Source organism: Eublepharis macularius, chromosome 19, assembly GCF_028583425.1.
Source record: "Eublepharis macularius isolate TG4126 chromosome 19, MPM_Emac_v1.0, whole genome shotgun sequence".
NCBI lineage: Eukaryota > Metazoa > Chordata > Lepidosauria > Squamata > Eublepharidae > Eublepharis > Eublepharis macularius.
This window is the reverse complement of record NC_072808.1, coordinates 10133028-10153551: the sequence shown is the minus strand read 5'-3', so window position 1 is coordinate 10153551 and position 20524 is coordinate 10133028. Positions and strand designations below refer to the sequence as shown.

The 20524-nt window shown below is 46.0% G+C and overlaps 1 protein-coding gene and 1 non-coding gene across 3 annotated transcripts in view; both read right to left on the bottom strand.

Moving 5' to 3' along the window:
• Positions 1 to 706: 706 nt before the first annotated feature.
• The window catches only part of SPRYD3 (SPRY domain containing 3), a 55106-nt gene continuing 35288 nt past the window's right edge, over positions 707 to 20524 (bottom strand). For both annotated transcript variants that reach the window (XM_055003957.1, XM_055003958.1), the window contains exons 7-11: positions 18274 to 18423; positions 14532 to 14589; positions 6409 to 6528; positions 4654 to 4808; positions 707 to 1931 (exon numbers count right to left, since the gene is read on the bottom strand). In XM_055003957.1, the coding sequence (XP_054859932.1) occupies positions 1797 to 1931; positions 4654 to 4808; positions 6409 to 6528; positions 14532 to 14589; positions 18274 to 18423 (618 nt within the window). In that variant the 3' untranslated portion in view covers positions 707 to 1796. The remainder of the gene's footprint in view (positions 1932 to 4653; positions 4809 to 6408; positions 6529 to 14531; positions 14590 to 18273; positions 18424 to 20524) is intronic.
• On the bottom strand, positions 18821 to 18895 carry TRNAA-GGC (transfer RNA alanine (anticodon GGC)). The gene has a single exon. It is a non-coding gene; the product is annotated as a tRNA-Ala (tRNA).

Sequence of the window (20524 nt, the reverse complement as noted above, 5' to 3'; positions counted from 1 at the left end):
TTTCCACACTTTTTAAAATGGGGGGGGGGGGTTCCATCCTCCCCCTCGGCACATTTCCATTTCTGCATCAAATCTCCCTGGTCCTGAACTGTACTGGTGAATGACTGGTGTCTCTCTCTCCCTCCCTCCAAGGGGTGGCTGTTAGATTCCTCCAGGAAAAGAGGGAGTGGGGTGGAAAACAGGGTTGTACATACCTGTAACTATTGTTAGGCTTGATGGGGAGGGGATATACATCCATCAGCACAATCCACAACAGCAGCATGGGGCCACGGTGAAGAGGGAGGCAACCGCTAACCATCCTGAAGAGGGCTGTGGGTAAGACACTGACGTTTCACTAAGGAATAACCCCCAACGTCTCCCTCCCGCTCTGAAACAGAACTAGCAGAACACAACCATCGAACGGGACCACAAGGGGGCAGCAGTGCAACAGGTCTCAGGGTTCCTCTCTTGCAATAAAACATTTGTTTGAGGCGCCAAGGCTTTCCGGTGGCTACCCAAGGCCACGGAGCCGAGGAAGGGGGACCCTGGCCCTTGTGGCCCGCCACGACCCATCCTCCCCCTACACCCCTTCCAAAGAACCGTGGTCAATTTTCAAAACAGAGTAAACCAGCGAGATCACAGAACAAGCTGGAGGCTTAGGGTGAGCGAGCAAGAAAATACGCAGGGCAAAGCCGAGCCCTTGGCACCTTTCAATAACAAGAACAGGTCGAAGGCAAATTATGTATTCAATTACAGGGCATGATGCATACATCTCTCTCCCGAGACAAAAAAAATCAACAGATTTGAATTGCAGTGCCAGCAGCAACAAGAAGGGTTTACAACAGCAGCAGCATCGGACCCAGAACAAATATCCCCTCTTCTTGGAGGCAGGAGGGCCCTAGACCTCCTCCACACAATAACAGAACGTCCATGCTTCAGGAAAGGGAAATGGGAAGGTGCCACCCCCTCCTCCTCCTCCTCAGGGACAGTATTTGGCAGAAGAGGTGCTGACGGAAGAGCGTGGAAGAGAACTCTGTAACAGGGAAACCTCGTGCTTTCCCATGAATACAGGGCGGAGATAACTCGGAGGCAACGATCCATTCTTTCCCACTCACCCCCTCTTCCGGGAAAGATGGAGTTCCAAATAAGGGGCGGCAAGGAATAAGTATGTTTAAGGATCAGGAAAGCACTTGTGGAGAGGGGAAGTTGCAGCGCTAGAAGAGGAGGGCGAGAAAGAAGGCTAGAGGGTTGCAGGATTGATTGGCGTGGCTGAGGAGGGGAGGGCAGCCCTCCAACCTCTTAGGTGGTAATGCAAGGAGGTCCATAGTAATGGCAGAGAGCACCTGACACTGCTCCGCCAGCAAATGAACTAAATTGTTATGGCCTGTGCCCTGCCCCCTCCCCGCCTGCTTTGAGTGTGGAGCCGCCAAGCCAAGCCAAGCCAAGCTCCTGCCCAGCCTTTCTTCCAAAGGAGGAGGAGCGATGGCCGCATGCAAAATTTGGAACTGCTCTCTGAAGCAGCAAACGGAAGAAGCCTCCGCCCCAGCACCTGAACCCAGGCCTTGTTGAAAACAAGAGGGCCAGGATTTTTCCAGCATCCGGCAGTGGCCCAACGGCAGCTGCAACTGAGCAGTAAAGAGACAGGTAAGTGGCTCAGGTGATGTTAGATACAGATATGTATATGGCCCGACAGATGAAAATGCTGCCCCTGGAGGCAGAGGCTGGAAGTGCAATGAAGAACATTCCAAACAATCAAATCAGGCAGCCCCGAGGAATGGCAAAAAGAAAGAGACGGGCGTTCCTTTGTCCTCTGGTCCTCAGCCGCTGAGCGGATGCAAATCCACCTTGACCTTTTCCCCACTGCTCAGCATCCCGATGGTGGGAAAGAAGCCCCCGGATGGCACCACGGCATCTTTCTTGCCGATAATCTTCCCATTGCGTGTGAAAAACACCTAGAAGGGGAGGTGGGCAGGAAGAAGGAAGAGGAAGTCAGGGGCTTTAGATTCACATCACCCAACAGCTGAATCTTAGCCGACGAACCAGATGCTATACATCTTCCAACTGCGGATTTGGGGTTTGGACTTGTCCAATAAAACTCTGCATATGTTTAGTTTGACCGATGAAGCAAACAGTGGGTTTCTTTAAAAATATACAGGAGGACTTGGTCCAGTCCTAGTCAAGTCTCCAGGACCTGGGACATTACAAATTGGGAGCAATTCCTCCTCCCGCTCACTCCCAGTACAGAAAATGATCAGGTTCCAGTAGTTCCCCCACCCACTCCTTTCCCAGATATACCAGTCAACCTCAGTTGCCAGAGAGCCAGTTTGGTGTAGTGGTTAAGAGTGCTGGACTCTAAATCTGGAGAGCCGGGTTTGATTCCCTGCTCCTCCGCTTGAAGCCAGCTGGGTGGCCTTGGGTCAGTCACAGCTCTCTCAGAGCTCTCTCAGCCCCACCCACCTCACAGGGTGTTTTGTTGTGGGGATAATAGCAGCATACTTTGTAAACTGCTCTGAGCGGGCATTAAGTTGTCCTGAAGGGCGGTGTATAAATTGAATGTTATTATTATATTATTATTCAGTTTCACCGCAGCTTAGAATCCTGGTTGGTGAAGATGGAACAGCCTCCAATTCGTCCGAACACCTGCATTAGAACCTTAGAGGGAACTGGCATTCAACTGAAGGCTTCCCAAGCCAGGAAGCCTCCAACAACGCCCCTGTGTGCAAGGGAAAGAGGTAGGGGTATGCAAAAGCACAACAGGAGCCATTGCAGACAAGCTTTCATTTGACATAAACCAGTCCAAGGAATGACGGTGGACAACTGAGTCATCTAAGAGAACTGCAGCTCATCCGCTCTTCTCCTGCTTGGCCTGTACTGAGAAAAGGAGCAACTCCCGAGGAGCCAAAGGCAAGCCTGCTGCTGCTCAGAAGTGTCCCTTGACAAGACTGGATTGAGAGACAGAAACAGAACCTGTCCCAGGTTCCGTGGCCAGGAGAGGTGGTAGGTACCGGATGGAAGCTTCATAAATCTGCACGTTTCAGGGAGGGGACATGTTCACTGGGGCTGCGAGTTTTCTGCATAAGTACATCCAAGGACTCGAAATCAGTGGGCTATCAGGCACAGAAATTCAGCATCTTATGAACCTTGGTTTTCAAGTTGATTTTAAAAACACAAAATCCCCAGCCCCCTGTGGCTGCAAAGGAAGGGTGTAAATTATGCAGGCAATGTCTAGTGAAGAGCTGGAAGCCAGGGGAGGGGGCAAAACAGAAGAGGCTCGCTTTCTCTTCTGTAAAACTACACTCTGAGAGCTAAACGACATGAGACAAATCGTATGAGGACGCTCAAGTGAAGGGAGACGCAATGTTAGCCGGGAAGCGTAGTTTGAATTTCACCTCTCTCTACAGAGCCGGCAGAGATTGCTCCTCCAACCGAGGGTTTGTTAATAATTGGGGAGGCAAAGAGGGAATTAACAAACCCTCTGAAGAGTGATCTAGTTGGCTCTGTAGAGAGAGGTGAAATTCAAACTACGCTTCCCGGCTAACATTGCGTCTCCCTTCACTTGAGCGTCCTCGTGTAATTCATCACTTGTAGCTTGGCCCTGAGACCTGCATGGGTCATGCAAATGGAAGACTATTTGCTCATGTCATGTAATCTTTTCTGCATCTACTAAACACAAGGAGCAGTAAGTGATGAGAAGACTTCCCCAACTACTGCAATTCTTGCCTTTTCATCCTCTGATTCCACACCCCAGCCACTGGGAAAGTTGGAATATAAATAGAAACTGCCACAACCATGAAGACTAGAAACTTGAGGATAAGAGTAATAATACACTTGTATAACAACAACATTTGATTTCTATACCACCCTTCAGGACAACTTAATGCCCATGCAGAGCGGTTTACAAAGTATGTTATTATCCCCACAACAAAACACCCTGTGAGGTGGGTGGGGCTGAGAGAGCTCCAGAGAGCTGTGACTAGCCCAAGGTCACCCAGCTGGCTTCAAGCGGAGGAGTGGGGAATCAAACCTGGCTCTCCAGATTAGAGTCCTGCCGCTCTTAACCACTACACCAAACTGGCTCTGGTAAGATTGAGAGGTTGCCAGATCTAGATTTCTAGTGTTCGCACTGCATTATCACAGCCTTAATTACAATGTTAACAACTACATATGACTCTCTTAATGACGGAAGTTGCTTGTGTGTCCACCTCCCCAGTAAATAAAATACTTCAAACTTTTTGTAATCCAAAATGTACAACCAGATACATTTGCATTTATCTAGTTACTTCCCATACAACTGTATCTCCAATTAATTCTGATCGCAAAGAAATTTGCTTGGGTGTTTTTCTTGCGGGGTGGGAGCGACAATGATCAATGGAACGAAAGGATTATAAACAATAGGCAGAAATACGCTGTAAGAGCAGGGTCCAAGCAATAACTTTTAAAGCCGTAAATTGCCTTGGTCTTGCATAACTTAGGTGTGATTCTCTGTCCCCATATATCACTCTTCACGTGCTTGGAGGAAGCCCTGTCATTTCTGTCCGGGAACTGCACAAGACATGTGGCACTGGCTCTGCAGTGAACATTTTCGAAGTGAACGTTTTCGTAGCGAACGTTTTCGTAGCGAACATTTTCGTAGCGCATCCCCCACCACCACCCATGAGCCTCGCCAGTACTTACCACCACCTTCTTGCCTTCATGCTCCTGCTCCATCTCCTCCCCGTCGTCTTCTTCCTCTTCTTCTTCCTCTGCTTCCTGGTGCAGGTACAGGACATTCCTCACACCCCGGGGCTTGGCTCTGATAGCCACCGTATCACAGCTGTCATCGCTGTCACCTATGGGGGACACACAAACCCATATGAGTTGTATGAGACTACACCACCACCACCACCCCCAGGTATCTTCCCACCACAGGATACAATTGCTATGACCTTGCAGACACAGGGCCGATTCACACATTATAGAGTACACAGGTCGCGTTTGTGGCCCCTGTTTAATAGTCAGATGTAAGTTGGGAGTTTTCATTTCTCTCACACGAGGAACCCTCATGCATCAGAATGAAGCTGGACTTGCAGCTCACATCTCTTACTCAGGATGGGGAACCAACTTAAGCATTCCATAATGTGGGAATCAGAATCAGAGACAATCTAGGGCCCCTAGGCAAGCTTCCTGCTGCTTCCTCTTCGCACCTACCAGCCAGTAGCGCTTATTTTTGTACCTGTTCAGTTCTTCCTATGCAGAACTGAGGATACTTTCCTTCACCCAGAAACAAGACATCCTTGCTCCCAAGAGATGAGGGAATGCAGCCAGGGCAAAATCCGAGGGAGGAGAGCGGGTGCCAAAAAAAGATCAACAGTTCTGAAACCTCGGAAACAAGGTGTTTTGGACGACTCCGGTCAGGCCTGATCCGGATATAAGCTTGCCCTTGAGAAGCTCTGAGCATCTAGTTAGCTTTCCTATATCAACCATTTAACTCCTAGCAAGAGGTACACCGTAGGTAATGACTTAGGTTCGTTACCGGGTATTGTACACAAGTGCTTCAATTATGGTGTCTCTGCTTCTCTTTCATTCTTTTATTATTACAAAATAATTATTTAGTATTCTGGATATCAATTCAATCAACAGAAAAATCCATTATAACTACATAGATCATTAGAGGAGACAATTACATTAGTCCAAAGAAGTACCTTACCGAAAGATACGAAGATCACAGTTCCCCATGTGCACAGAAGACACAACGATGAACCTTCTTTTCAGGCCATAACAGACTAACATGGGGAAGTGGTCTAGTGAAGATTTCTGGGACCTGGTGAATTTTGTGCACTCGTTTGCAAGGGCTGGCCTAATTCTCTCTGTACTGGGAGAGTGGACATAAGGAGAGCCCTACTGGATCACACCAGTGGTCCTTCTAGTCTGGCATCCTGTTTCACACGGCGGCCAACCAATTGCCCTGAGGGAGGCCCAAACAAAGCACAGAGGTCAGGGCCTTCCCCTGATGTTGCTTCCTAGCACTGGCATTCAGAGATTCCCCACCTCTGAACATGGAGGAGAGAGGCAGAAAAGGTTGCAGGGAGAGTGCAAAACTGGCCCTGAGAACATTCTATTGTCTTCTTCTGGAAGTTCTCTGGAGGAAACACATGGCTGAATTTCCTGGAAGGGGAGTATAGTCGGGAGATCACCCCCTTAACAAAGTGCATAGAATACGAAAATCTCCTGGTGGCTACTCCAAATACCCCTCTTGGCAAGTATGCAGCAGGGTGGTACCTCTCCCAGAATGGGGACGGAGTTGGCCAGGAGACACCATTGGCCAAACCTCTGCTATATACCGTTGGCAGAGTCACTCCAACCCACAACAAGTTCCAGGGCCCATCTACTGCAAGGTATGCATTTATCACGTGATCTAGTGTCACGATCCACTAGGTCTGCAATACTCACCTTCACTATCAAGGATATAATCACGGGGAAACATGATTCCACAACCCATGATGTCTCCTTTGTAGCAGCGGGGCCCAAAGGGGTCCCCCACTCCGCTCCCATGAAAGATCTTGCCATCATCTACAAAACAGAAAAAAGGCTCAATGGTGTAGCCTGAGAACAAAGTTGGGGGGAAATAACACCCACCCACCGGACACACACCCCAACCAGTAGTTAAGTCCCAGCCTGCATCCCATATCAGTGCAATAAAGTGCTCAAAATCTAGACGGAAAATCAATGATATCTCCTGAGCTGTACCGTTGCCACCTGTCTTGCCCTAGTCCTGCCCGTCACATGGGTTACCAGGTCCAGGCTGAGAAATTCCTGGAGATTTGGGGGGGTGGAGCCTGAAGAGGGTAGGGTTTGGGAAGGGGAGGGACCTCAGCGGGGTATAATGCCATAGAGTTCACCCTTCAGAGCAGCCTGGAGATCAGTTCTAATTATGGGAGATCTCCAGCTACCACCTGGAGGCTGGCAACTCTATCTAGGGGGAGGGCTTTGTATAGTCCAGGGGTCCCCAACCTTTATGAGCCTGTGGGCACCTTTGCAATTCTGACAGAGCAGCGACTGCAACCCCAAAATGGCTGCCATAAGAGGATGGAGCCAACTCCAAAATGGCTGCCACAGAAGGATAGCACCAACCCTAAAATATCAGGGACAAGGTTATGCATAATTCTAGTAGTAACTCCTCATCATTTCAGGCAGAAGTTCTGCTTAACAGGGTGCCTTTTAAAGCGGTGCAATGGCTCAAAGTTACTTTACTTGAAGTTACTGAAGTCCATGGAATTTGCTTAGGTGTTTGAGGAAAGGTTCTCCCTCATCAAACATGAAAGACATGAAAAAAATCAGCTGAACTCTACTTTGTACATCATGCTATTCGGAAGTGATGAGGAAAACAAATAAAAGCATTCAGAGCCCCTCCAGTGATAAGACCCCTGTTACTGAAAACTAGAACCCCACATCTTTTTTCATTGTCTAAAGCATGAATTAGCCAGAGAGAGATTCTTTTTAAAAAATGGCTACTGAGGCATTCGAACATTCCTGACTCCTCAAAATTAAGACTATTACTGAGTAGCCTTTGTAAAAGCTGTCTTGTAGATGTGGAAACCTTTTCTTTAACTGTTAATTTTAATTCTTAAACTTAGTTTGAGTGTATGGCCTATGGGCTGTTAAGCTGAATAAACTGAAACTGATTAGAATTGTCAAAATGCATGTTTGGGAAAGTTGGAACGTATTTCTTCTTTAACAGCTGCAAGTTTTCCTTGGCGGTGGTTTACAGCGTAGAGGGATGTAGGAAAATTATCAACCGTTTCCCATCATCCCTCAGGAAAGGTGGCGCTTTCCTTCAGACGCTGGAATTCCCTTATTGTTCTGGCAGAAGCCGTTCGGCACGATGGTCCCTTACAACTTAGTTCCAACCCACAACTAAGAACAGTTGCACTCAGAAAGGCAAAAGCATTTGTGAAGAGCTCTTTGTCTGAGCCAGGCCTGGTTTCAGTTCTAAGAACCTATTTGTCAAGATGGCCGAATACGTCTGTTCTGTGGTGGCGGAGACTGCCCTCAAGTCATAGCTGACTTACGGCGACCCCTGGTGGGGTTTTCACAGCAAGCGACTGACACAGGTGGTTTGCCATTGCCTGTCTCTGCAACCCTGGTCTTCGTTGGAGGTCTCCCATCCAAATACTAACCAAGGCTGACCCTGCTTAGCTTCTGAGATCTGAGGAAACCAGGCTCACCTGGGCTATCCAGGTCAGATGTTCCACAGGAAAGGTCCCACAGCTCCTATTCTACAGGCTGGCTTGGTCAACACCAGGCAGCTACCCTGCTAGGCCAAAGAAAGGAAACATACTATTCATCACCAGGATCAAAGCCAGGCAAGTTTGGAAGGTTGGGGTTATTCCCTGCCTCCGGGCAGCCAAGAACAAAAGGAAAAAAGAGGGTGGGGAAAGAAAGGGCCGCAGACCACTTAAAAGGCCCTGGCATGTGCTTGGTGTCTCCAAGTTCAGCTATGCAGTGGCTGCGGGCGCCCGGAAGCCGGGCCAGTAGCCAAGGCTTTTTGCCTCCGTGAAAGAGGCAGGATCTTCTGAAAAAGGGCAGTAAATATTTCCCCCTGTAGCTAAGGAAACTTTGGGAACAATGCTGGGTAAACATTCCAGAGTGTGTCTAAAATCACAAAGGCCTGCCAAGCAAGAGCGCCTTTTTAGGGAATTCCCTCTGCTCCGCACGCAGAGGGAAAGGATCAGAATTAAGCAGGGAGCTGGGACGGTCTACAAGGACTGAGGAAAGGGACACGGGAGGTCCTTCATGAAGAGTTGTGGGGGTGGCAGTCCACCTATCTCTGAGGCTGTGGTCTCCTATCTTGGAGTGCTTGCTGCTGCTTCTTTTAAGAACTCCAGAGGAAAAGGGACAAGCGTGTTGTTGAATAAAGTGGCAGAACCCTGAAGAGGTCGAATGGGCTCTTCCATGTCAAGTTGCTAGACCATGTAGAGGGGCAGGGGGGAGAGAAGTCATGTTTAAAGAGTTTAAAAAAAAAAAAAACTACCTGCAAGATTAAAAAAAAAAAACTAAGGCATCAAGCAGAAAAGCAAGTTTCCTACATACGGTGAATTGTGGGCGGGGGTTTTTTTATGGAGTGTCATATTTTTGGGTGCCTCCTGGCACAGTACATTTTATCACCTCATGCCTCTGTATGCATAGACCAAGCCACGTTCTCTGTTAGCATGGCTCTCAGCAGAAACTGATAGGCATGTATCACAGGTAGGGCTATCCCTGGCCTCTTACTCCTAATCCGGACTCTCTCATCTAGGCAATAGATCCAGAGAAGTGGATCTATTGCCTAGATCTATTAGCTGTGTTAGTCTGTAGTTGCAAAATAGTAGAGAATCCAGTAGCACCTTTAAGACTAACCAACTTTATTGTAGCATAAGCTTTCGAGAACCACAGCTCTCTTTGTCGGATGCAAGAGAGCTGTGGTTCTCAAAAGCTTATGCTACAATAAAGTTGGTTAGTCTTAAAGGTTCTACTGGACTCATCTAGGCTTACAAGCTACTACTTCCCCAATACTGACAGGTCCCTGAGTGGGACTTTACTTATTTGCACCTAATGAAGTGAACTCTGACTCACAAAAACTTACGTTGCAACTGAATTGTTACTCTTAAGATGCCACTGGACTCACATTTTATTATGGAGTAACATGGATGTCCGCCTGGAATTATCAGCAAGTTGCTGGATTTGAAGGGGGGGGGGAATTCAGGCACGCAGGAGCTTCTGTTAGAGAAGAGCTCACAACGTGCCTAAAAGCCTCACCCAGCTATTTAACCCAGGCCCAAAGGGCAAAGGTTTTGAGCCACAGTTAGGACCTTCCCTATGTCCTTAAAACTGCTACGTCACTTATTTAATCTCCACCTAAAGGTGCCCCATTTCCCCCTATAAGTCATAGATACAGGATTATGATCTGAGAAGGTCTTGGGTAGGACCTCTGTTTTAACCACTCTAATGGCAATGTCCCTTGTTGTCAAAATCTTATCTATTCTTGAGGAAGATCGATGTCTTTCTGGAAAAAAGGTACACTCCCTTGCATTGCCGTTTTTCTGTCTCCACAAATCAATCAAACCCAAATTGTCCATTAAATCGAAGAAAGCCTTGGGCAGTTTACCCTGAAGTGTCTTAATATGTTTCTCAGAGCATCTATCTATCTTCGGGTCAATCACTCCGTTCCAGTCCCTCGTCAAGCAACAATTTTCGTATGCCAAAACTGTTAAACAGTCCCCAATTTTTTTTTTTTTGTAAAATCCAGTTTTATTCTCATTTGGAGCATACAGTCCCACCACCAACATTTTTGACCCCTGTAAGTCGATTTCTGCCACCACATATCTTCAATGCTACATCACTTTCATCTAAGCAACATCTAAGCAACAGTGAAAAGAAGGCGCTTGAGTGCACCTCAAGTATGGGCACAGATGTCAGTGGGGATGCTGGAACTGGAACAGATGCAAGAAATTTTATCTGCCACCTGTTTCACAAAAACATCACAGCGGAGTCCACGTTGTTCACGCAGTGAGCATATACAAGAGCTACAGAGACAACAGCACTCCTTGCTTCTATCACTGCCACAGCACAAGCTTCCAAATGAGTTCCTGTCTGCATTCTGACAAACTTGGCCCAAATTCCTTCTCCGCTTTCTAGAAGCCGACCCAACTCTTCTGTGGTCCGCAGCCCCTCATTTTTACCAAGGAGTGGAACCAAGTCTTATCTGGTGTAAGACAACCACTGAGAACAGCCTCGTCAAGGGGCTGTGAAAGGTCTTCTTTCCAAAAAGTCCACCGTGATAACATCAACCTAACAACATCTAGAAACCAGCAAGACTCATGAGCCTCCAGGGTTGAACTGTCCACCACTGCAGGAGTATGCTGTTGGAATTCTAAAGGTCACGGGGTCAAGACCAACCCACACCAGAGGACATTCAGGTTCCTTGTTTACCAAACTAGTCCTCTGTCTGGCACATAAGACAGAGACAGCCGAATCATCTGTGGGGTCAGATATAACCTGAAACAACTCCGCGTTTGTCACACAAGCTACAAAGTCTTGAGCCATTCCACATAAGGCACCATGGACACTGAAGACCACTCCACAACTGCAAAATCTTCAGCACCAACATGACCCCCTCTGTTCAGGCCGCAAGGTAAAACCAGAGTTCTTGGACGTAGCTTCTACAATTGACAAGAACAAAATACTCATTTCAAGAATACACAGAAGACTGAAGATCACAGGGGGAGTCAAAGGCATGCCAGATGGTGAAGGCGAGAGAACCTGGCATGTTCCTGGCCCTGACAGGGAAAGAAAATCTGCACAAGCCATCTGGCCACAGAACTCATATCTGCGTAACAGCGATCTTTTGACTTTGGTTTGTAGCAACGGATCTCAAAATTGCGAAGCCAGCTTCCCTAGGAAGCATGAATAGTTGCCAGAGATGCCAAGTGTTTATCTGCTTGGTCTTGTTTTCGATAGGGACTCCATCAGAAACCAGGGCTGTGTATGCATTCCCTCATTCCCTGTGAATACAGAAAGTGGTATCAAGCCTGAAATTAGAATGGAGTTTTAAATTCTTTAAAGCAAGTTTCAAGCTTCTAAGACTAAAAGGAAAAAAAAGTTTGACAAGATCGCAGAAAGAAGGAACAACTAGGATGAGTATCCAAGCAAGATTTCATGGGAGGGCTTCTGTTTCCCATACAGCACTTTGTTTTGTCCTTGCATCGATTTATCTAGTACTTCTAATCCAAAATGGCAGACCCTTCTCTCCAGGAATAATTTCCTCCCTGAAAGGACTGAGGCAAATGTAATTCTTAAATCATGGTGAACATTCACCATGGTGTATTTCTTAACCCTGGTTAAGATCCCAACCACAGTAAAACCACAACTTACCTTACCAAGCTAAGCCCTGCCTGCCACCACCACTCCTCACAAAGGGTTATGTTGATGCCCGTGATACCAGCTTGCTACCTTAGAGGCTGGAAATTGGTCCTAGCTAAAGCTTGCTCAGTTCGTAGCCATGGCTTGCTAAATCAATATATACTTGCAAACATTCATGTAGATGGATGATTGCAGAATCTTGCTTTCCTCAATGCAGAGTTTTGATTTATTTAGTCAACAATAGTACCAGTAAGTAGTTTTAGTACCTAAAAACAGCCGAGGTCCTGTACACATGTCAAACGTACCTAACTGTGCCTCCACCATACCACGTTCACAAGCAAAGTAAAATTTCCTTCCTTCATGGCTATTTAAGCAATGTCAATTGCTACAAAGGTAGTTTGAGAAATGGGACTTTATCCCAGATGTTCACATCTAAATGCAACACATTTTTTTAATGCAAGGACGTAGTTGGGTTTGTTGGCATGCTGCTGCCCCGTCCATATATGAATGCAACTGGTAAAACCTGTTGCACTCACCAGCTGCTTCAAGCAGGTGACAAAACAGCAGACAGCAAAAGGAAGAGAATCATCTTGAGAAAGACTCAACTTTTGGACATGGCTGTCTGCTGTTTCTCATACTAACTCCAGGCTCTGGAAGGAAAGGGCAGGCGCTAGCCCTAGCAAGCTGAACATCAAGAAGACAAAAAGTAATGACTACCAAGGAATTACACCATTTTAAAGCTGACAATGAGGAAACGTTGAAGTTGTTCAAGATTTTCTATTCCTTGGCTCAATCATCAACCAACAGGGAGACTGCAACGAGGAAATCAGAAGGAGATTGAGACTTGGAAAAGCAGCTATGAGGGAGCCAGATAAGATCCTTAAAGAGAAAGATGTCTCTCTGGGAACCAAGATCAAGATAATCCAAACTATGGTATTCCCCATGATTATGTATGGATGTGAAAGTTGGACAGTGAAGAAAGCTGACAGGAAGAAAATTGATTCATTTGAAATGTGGTGCTGGAGAAGAGTTTTGCCAAAAAGACAAATAAGTGGGTACTAGATTAAATCAAGCCTGAATTCCTCTTAGAAGTTAAAACGACAAGACTAAGGCTATCGTACTTTGGTCACATCATGAGAAGACCAGATTCTCTGGAACAGTCAATAATGCTAGGAAAAGTGGAAGGCAGTAGGAAAAGAGGAAGTCCTAAAATGAGATGGCTGGACTCAATCAAAGAAGCCACATCCTCCAGTTTGCAGGATCTGAGCAAGTGTGTTAAAGATAGGACGTTTTGGAGGTCTTTCATTTGTAGGGTTGCCATAGGTCGGAGATGACTTGATGGCACACAACACACACACACACACACAACCCTAGCAAGACTACCTACACAGATGAAAAGAGCCAGGCCAAAAGGATGGAATATTGCAGAAGGATGCAAAAGTGCAGAAGGGAATCTAGGGTGATGGCAGGACAGCAGCCACTTCCTGCTCTGCTGAAGCTGGGTCGAGAATCAGGCTGAAACAGAAGGAGGGGCAAAGAGCTTAGAGCTAAATGTTTATCTTGAGCCACCTGTGTTTCACCTATGTTACAAGAAATTCTGGAGTCCCCTTGAGGAGTGATCGAGAACAGAGGATAAGCAAAATCCAAAGACATTTCGTCTGCTGTTACCAGTGTCACTTCACAGGGCATACACAGTGAAATAGTGGCATGTTCTGGGATACATCTTCAGGTCGTACGGCGCAGCACCTAGATCTGACTGGCACCTTGTGCAAACCAAATATGCACCATGGCACCTAAAACCCATAATCAAATGGGAAAGCATTCCTGTATAGTAGGAATTCGGGACACAGACACACAGATTCAAATGCATTCCAAGCATTTGGCTTGGCTTGCCTCAGAGAATCATTTTCCCACTGAAGCATTCAGGGGTCCAGCCCAAACACATCACTAGACTAGGATGAGAACGAGCCAAGATCTGTTGGCCTGGTTAAGATCCCAAACACAGCAAAAACATATTTTCGCTTGCCAGACTAAGCTCTGCTCCAACAGACAAAAAGAAAGAAACACATCAGTAACAACATTCATCACATGGCAAGCAATCGGAGAGACTAGCTTAACCTTGGTTTGCTTGGCTCCGATTCAATGCTTAACTAGGGCTCAAATGCATGCACATAAGAGTTTTGTCAATACAACAGCAATCATGGTTTCACATCCTGGTTTATGGCAAACCATGGTTTAAATATTTGGGCACAATGCTCAACCCTAGCTTTCAAAAGCTGAACATGGTGAAATGTTATGTCTTTCTAAGACCTAAGGGACCTAGAATCCCCAAGGAAGAACTGTTGACTATAAGTGCGATGTATTAAAACAAGTTTTCTAATACAAATCTGAACCTTTTGGTTTGAGGCTTACTGACTGATGCCGACCTTTTATTCATGCTGCTAGAATCAGCTACTATATGCACAAGATCTATATAACAATACATTAAATTGACTAACACCACAATCCTTAATGGTTACACCTTTCTTAGTCCACTGAAGTCAACTCATCTTAGGATTGCGCTGTAAATGTTGCCTTTATAATCGAATCAGTAGTTCTACAGAAAACAGGTATCCTATTTGTTTGCAGAAGAATAGCATTCTTGCAACATTCAACAGTCGCAGATTCTTGCTCACCTGCATGGTAGGCTACCGATCCCCTGCTCCAACCCGGATGCCGGTTTTTCGGGTAGTCCTACAGCAAGGAAGAGAAAACAAGGCAAGTTATGGAGCAATCCTACTTAATCACTCAGGATTCCTTCGATAAACAAGGGATTAAGTTGACAACCTGTAATTTTTAACAGCAGTGTTTACAAGCTAACCATCGAGCTATGAAGAATACCCATTTTCTTCACGCTGCACGGCCAGGACATGATCGTAGGAACAGAGCATGGGGCTTGAAGGGATAGAATCCCTTCATTCATTCTTGACAGGTAATTACTTCGAGAATTAGACTTCCACATCCCAGGAGCATGACCAGGAAGAAGAACCCTCCCTGAAACAGCCAAAAAGGGCCATGGTTGAATGGTAAAAAACCAGGTTGCGCCTGTAACTGTTGTTCATTGAATGTTCTTCTGTACAGTCCCACATGGGAACTGCGCAGAAGACACAATGAACATCTGCTCTGCACACAGAAGGTTCCAGGCGTTACTCTTATTTTGTACCTCTTAAGTAAAGAATAGAGGGATGCAACGGAAAGCAAGTACATACATAAATTACTTTTTCAAAAAAGAGATGTAAAGCCCATCCAGGTAATGGATAGAGATGGGCACGGAACAAAAAAACCCCGAACCACTTGATTCGAGGTTCGTAGCATTCCACGGACCATCGAACCACGAACTTCCGACCTTTTCCCAGTTCATGGTTCGTTGTTCCATGGCATTTCAATCGCCCTGCACCAGCTGCTGAAGCCGGTGCGGGGCATTTCAAACAAACATCCCCTTTCTTCTGTTGCCTGGCAGCAGAAGAAAGAAGCTGTCATTTCACAGACCCCGCACTGTGGGTCTGTAAAACAGACAGCCCGGGAAGCAGGAGAAACGGGCTGTCAGTTTGACAGACCCGCCGGTTTCAGCTCATCGGCTGAACCCCACGCAGGATCTGTGGAACTGACGACCCCTTTCTCCTGTGCAGGGGCTGTCAGTTTCACAGCCCCCACGCTGGGTTCAGCCAATGGGCTGAAACTGGCACAGAGTCTGTCAAACTCCGAATCCGGCCATGGAACAGCTGGAAAAATTAGTTTGTTCCGTAAACACACGTTCCCACGGAATGTGTGTTTCGGTGCAAACGAACCAGCCATTCTGTACGAAATTTTCGTTTTGTGCCCATCTCTACTAATGGACATAACCATGGTACTTTGCTTTGTATCCAAACTCTTCAACAACATCTGATAAGCCTTAATCTAGGATAGTAGCTTCCACACTGTGGGCCAGGCATACTAGTGTGCCGTAAGAAATAAATTAAATCAGAAGCTCCCTTAAGCCACACAGTACCAAACCACAAAAGAGGTTGCCAGCTCTGTCTCTGCCAGATTCACTGTTCTAGTTCTGGTGTCCCAATCTAGTCCTACTAAGGGCAAGTCATCCCACTATGACTCTGCATGGGGTAGCATTATCCCCAGAGATGTGGCAAAATGTCTTACATTCAGAGGAATCTGCCTGTTGTAACTCTGCATGTGGCGCTGTTCTGTGCCGACCATCTTTCAATCAGGAGGCATGGCCGTGAGGAAACTGAAATGGTGAGTGGGCTTCTGACAGTAATGACTACCTGCCCTCAAAAACAGACATCCAGCTGCAGCAGTGGTGTCCCTCCAAAATTTAATTTAGCAAGGAGAATGTGCTTCAGCGTTCAGAAATATGGGAACGCTCATGGAGGCCAGGAAATCTCGCATATTACTCTTGTGCCTTCACATACTCAATTGGCTCCAGCTAGACAGTTGCTGTTCCTGGGTCCACAATGTCCTGGAAACAGATTCCCCGCAAAGCAGCTTCTAACACTATCACAAAAATACACACATGCCCCGGATGTTAAAAAAAAGAATGATTGTTTAGGAGTAAGTTACCCTGCAAGGATAGGAACTCAAGGGAAGGTGAAAGGAAGTGGAATCGATTTTTATTTATGTATTTATTTTGATCTTCCGTGCTGTAGCAAAAGGAGGAAGAAATGGACTGGCTTGGCCTTAAAGCGGCTAAGACAGCCACGTGAATACAGGCCATGCGTCGAGAAGAACAACAGAACCAGATGGCTGCATCCGGCAGGAAAGGATCAGGGACACACGCCAGTCCAGTTCTGGAGATCAAATGCAGCCCTGCCTGCTTCTAATTTGTTACAGGGAATTCGGCCTTAGGAAGGAAGCCTGGCTCGGACAACCAAGCCGCACAAGGTGTGTCTAGTTGCAGCTAAAAGAACAAATAATACTGAGGCTGGGAAGGCCCCAGAAAGTCACCTCTCTTCAGGAATCTCCCAAGCAGGAGTCGAATCCCCATGGTTAGGAACAACCTGATGTCATGCTTTTTGCATTCTTGTTTTTTGATTCCCTTGAAAATAACGATCTTGGGAGGGAGGGAGGGCTCCTTGCAACTTGAACCCCCAGATGACGAACTCAGGGGTGCAGCTAGAAATTACATGCCTCTATGATTATTCCACCATCACAGCAACATTTGCTGTTTAGTAGCATATAGTACAGGAGCTGTGAATACAGTACAGGGTGGGAGCAACTCAGAGATAGATAGTCTCTTTCCCCTTGTGCTTTTTTATGCCAGAAATGCTACCTTCAAGCACATTTTCCAATACATTGAAAAACGTATGAAGAGACAGTCCAAAATACAACGAATGACTGTTCTAAGGTCATCTCTCAATTTCACCACTTAGAGGAACACTCAGAATAAGCAAATAGAAGAACGACTGAGTGTTTGCCCTGTGGTGATATTTCCCTGTAACTATCAATTGCATTATAAAAAATCCTTGCTATGAATACTCTCAATAATGATAACAACAACAATAACAACAACAACATTCGATTTGTATACCACCCTTCAGGACAACTTAACACCCACTCAGAGAGGTTTACAAAGTACGTTATTATTATCCCCACAACAATCACCCTGTGAGGTGGGTGGGGCTGAGAGAGCTCCAAGAAGCTGTGACTGACCCAAGGTCACCTAGCTGGCTTCAAGTGGAGGAGTGGGGAATCAAACCCGGCTCTCCAGATTAGAGTCCGTCCGCTCTTAACCACTATACCTAACTGGCTCTACACCACAACACCAAACGCCCCAGAAAGTATCATCCATATACAAGGTGAAAGATAATTTCATTTATGTTATTTATAGTCTGCTTTTCTCACTGAGACTCAGGGTGGATTAAATAATGTTGTCAACACAATCAATAGAATGGTACAGCTAATAAGCAATATAATAGGACTAGGAACTGCAGAAACTTGGAATTGAGCTGACATCTGAACAAAACACAAGTATTAAATGAGACATGTTAAACAATGCAGAACGTGTCGTTACATTAGTAGAATCCAGTGAGGCAGCCACTTCACCCCCACATTTTTTACAAGACAGCTGGATACAGTAAGGCTCTTGCCCGAAAAAGGTTGAATAGAGCAAAGGCTCTAAAGCTTCTAACCCCAGACTTCTGGCTTCCTGGGCACAGCCAGGAGAGGATACTGCAGGCCTGCGTGAGGGGCAAATAGAAAAGGACTTTCCTGGTTAATGGAATGCATCAAAAAGACCCAACATGCCCCACCCACAAAACTGCATCATTCACACGTAGCCCACAAGAGGTACAGGGACACTCCTAAGAGGCTACTACATGTGAAAGACTTTATTAGCACATGCACAGCAATCAATTCATGCCCTTCTCCCAACACAGATTTTACCTTGCGAGCGAGCCCAAGTGCAATGTAGCATTTCTCTCCTGGATCCACAATCTCCACCTCAAAGTAGTGACTCCTGGTGCTCAGGGGCTGCCGAGCTTGTGCCAAGCCCACATCGATGATGCTCTTCCCCTTCCCCATGTACTCCAAGAGCTGTGAAAGAAAGGAAGGTACAAGAACCATCACACCAAGCCGGGCCAAGAGCGCCTCTAGCCTAACATTCTGGGCCCATAACCTACCAAGCATCTTTGGAATGTATTACTTAGCATTGTTCTGCTAAAAGGGAAGCACGGTTGCGCTGGTGAAAGCACTAGTGCTTTATTCAATGAAGCAGAAAATGCTCAGGGCCATTACCAAATGCACTTTGACAACAAATCATGACACAATCTCAGACTATGCATTTGGATATATTTTTCTTAATACGTGAACACATGAAGACGCCTTATAGTGACTGAATCAGAACACTGGCCCATCCAGGTCAGTAGCATCTATGCAGACTGGCTGTGGCTCTCTGGGGTGTTAGGCAGAGGTCTATCATCTACTCTTTAACTGGAGAGGCCGGGGATTGAACCTGGAACCTTCTGCATGCCAAGCAGATGCTCTACCACTGAGCCACAGCCCTTCCCCATTAAAGAAGGCTTAGCATGAATATCTTCTACAGTGTGCATGTGCGTAAAAGCACTTCCAGTAAGGCAACGACACTTACACTGGTGGAAGTGAATGGTGTTTTCCAAGTGTGGCCAAACAAATGCCTCTAGGGGAAATCACATGCAAGGCATGAGAGCCACACCATCCATTGTTAGCCTTCAATTAGATAAATTCAGATATTCTTTACGCAAACAACAGCAAATATCCGCAATATTCATTTCATGAAACCAGAGCCCTCACATTCACAATAGTGATAAGCATCCTGAACACAGACAAGTTTCCAGATGGTTATCATAAAGGTACCATAAAGCCCATTTCACAGAATGGAGAATGCAACTGCAGAATGCCCAGCAATAGGAGGAGGAGGAGGGCCATGAGCAACACTAGCTAGACTGCACAAGTGTGCAATAGCTAGCCAATCTTATTGACTTTAAACTGGAAACAGTGTGCAATAGCAACAAACTCCCAAACTCGCGCCACTGCTATTGCACATTGTGTGTGCCCAATGTGCAGAATCTCTTTTTAAGAAGACATAAAAGATCTACATAAATGGCTTTGCAAACTCTAAGCCCTTCCCTATTCACATTTTAGGTCTGCAGTTGTCAAATGATCAGCTGAGAGTCGGACAGAAATTTGGAAAAATCTCATCTGCAGTAAATGTAAGTTATCATTCAGGGACTACAAGCACCACTTTCATACTCAACATGTGTTTTTTGTTGGCCTACAATGGCAAGATTTCATCATCGCTCAAAAAGAAAGAAACTCCTTCTGAATGTAAACTTGGAGCTCCTGGCTATCAGGTTTAGTAACCAGAAATACTTATCGATCATTTCTAGAGATTCATCAGGGACAGGGCTAAGCCTATTTATGTGTGTTCACATAAATTATGTTGTGTTCAACAACATATGTAATGTATGTGTACACACACAGATTCATACACATCAGCTTAATTTGCACACCTAGCAAAATTTCACAAGGCACAACACTGAAACCTCAAAACCCAACTAAAGGAAAACCGTCCCTAAGCTAGGCCTGTTCTTAGATTTGAAAGTATGCATAAAATCTGCGGAAGGTGAAGTGACCTGCTAAACATTGTATTACCAATATTAAACACCAAACGGGGAAATCTACAGCAGTGATTCCAACAAAAGACTGGTGGTAAACATATTCTGCAAAAGACGGTGTAATTTCCATAGAGAATCTTAGTCCAAAGTGTGTGTATGCGTGTGTAAGTAAACATACTTTGAGCGTGGCCACATATTGAACCAATCTAGATTCTGCAGCTTTGTGGAAAAAATGCAAAACCGCTGACCCTTTCCACTGGCTTCACTGAGTTCCCACTGAATTCTGAGAAATGCTCATCCATCTAAACGCAACGCCAACAGTTGGAACAGGAAGCAGCCGGCACAAGCAGCGACACTGCCCTGACAAGGATCTATTCCAGAAGGAAGTTCTTGAACAAGTTTCGGGTTTTTTTAAAAACGTAAATACTAATTATGCATTTGAAGTTCGATTTTCCGGTTCCATTTTTACAAAAAACTGGCCAACAAATGGCACATTGGGGCAGCAAGTGGGGAAGGGTTGGGGGGGGTGATAAATGAGACAA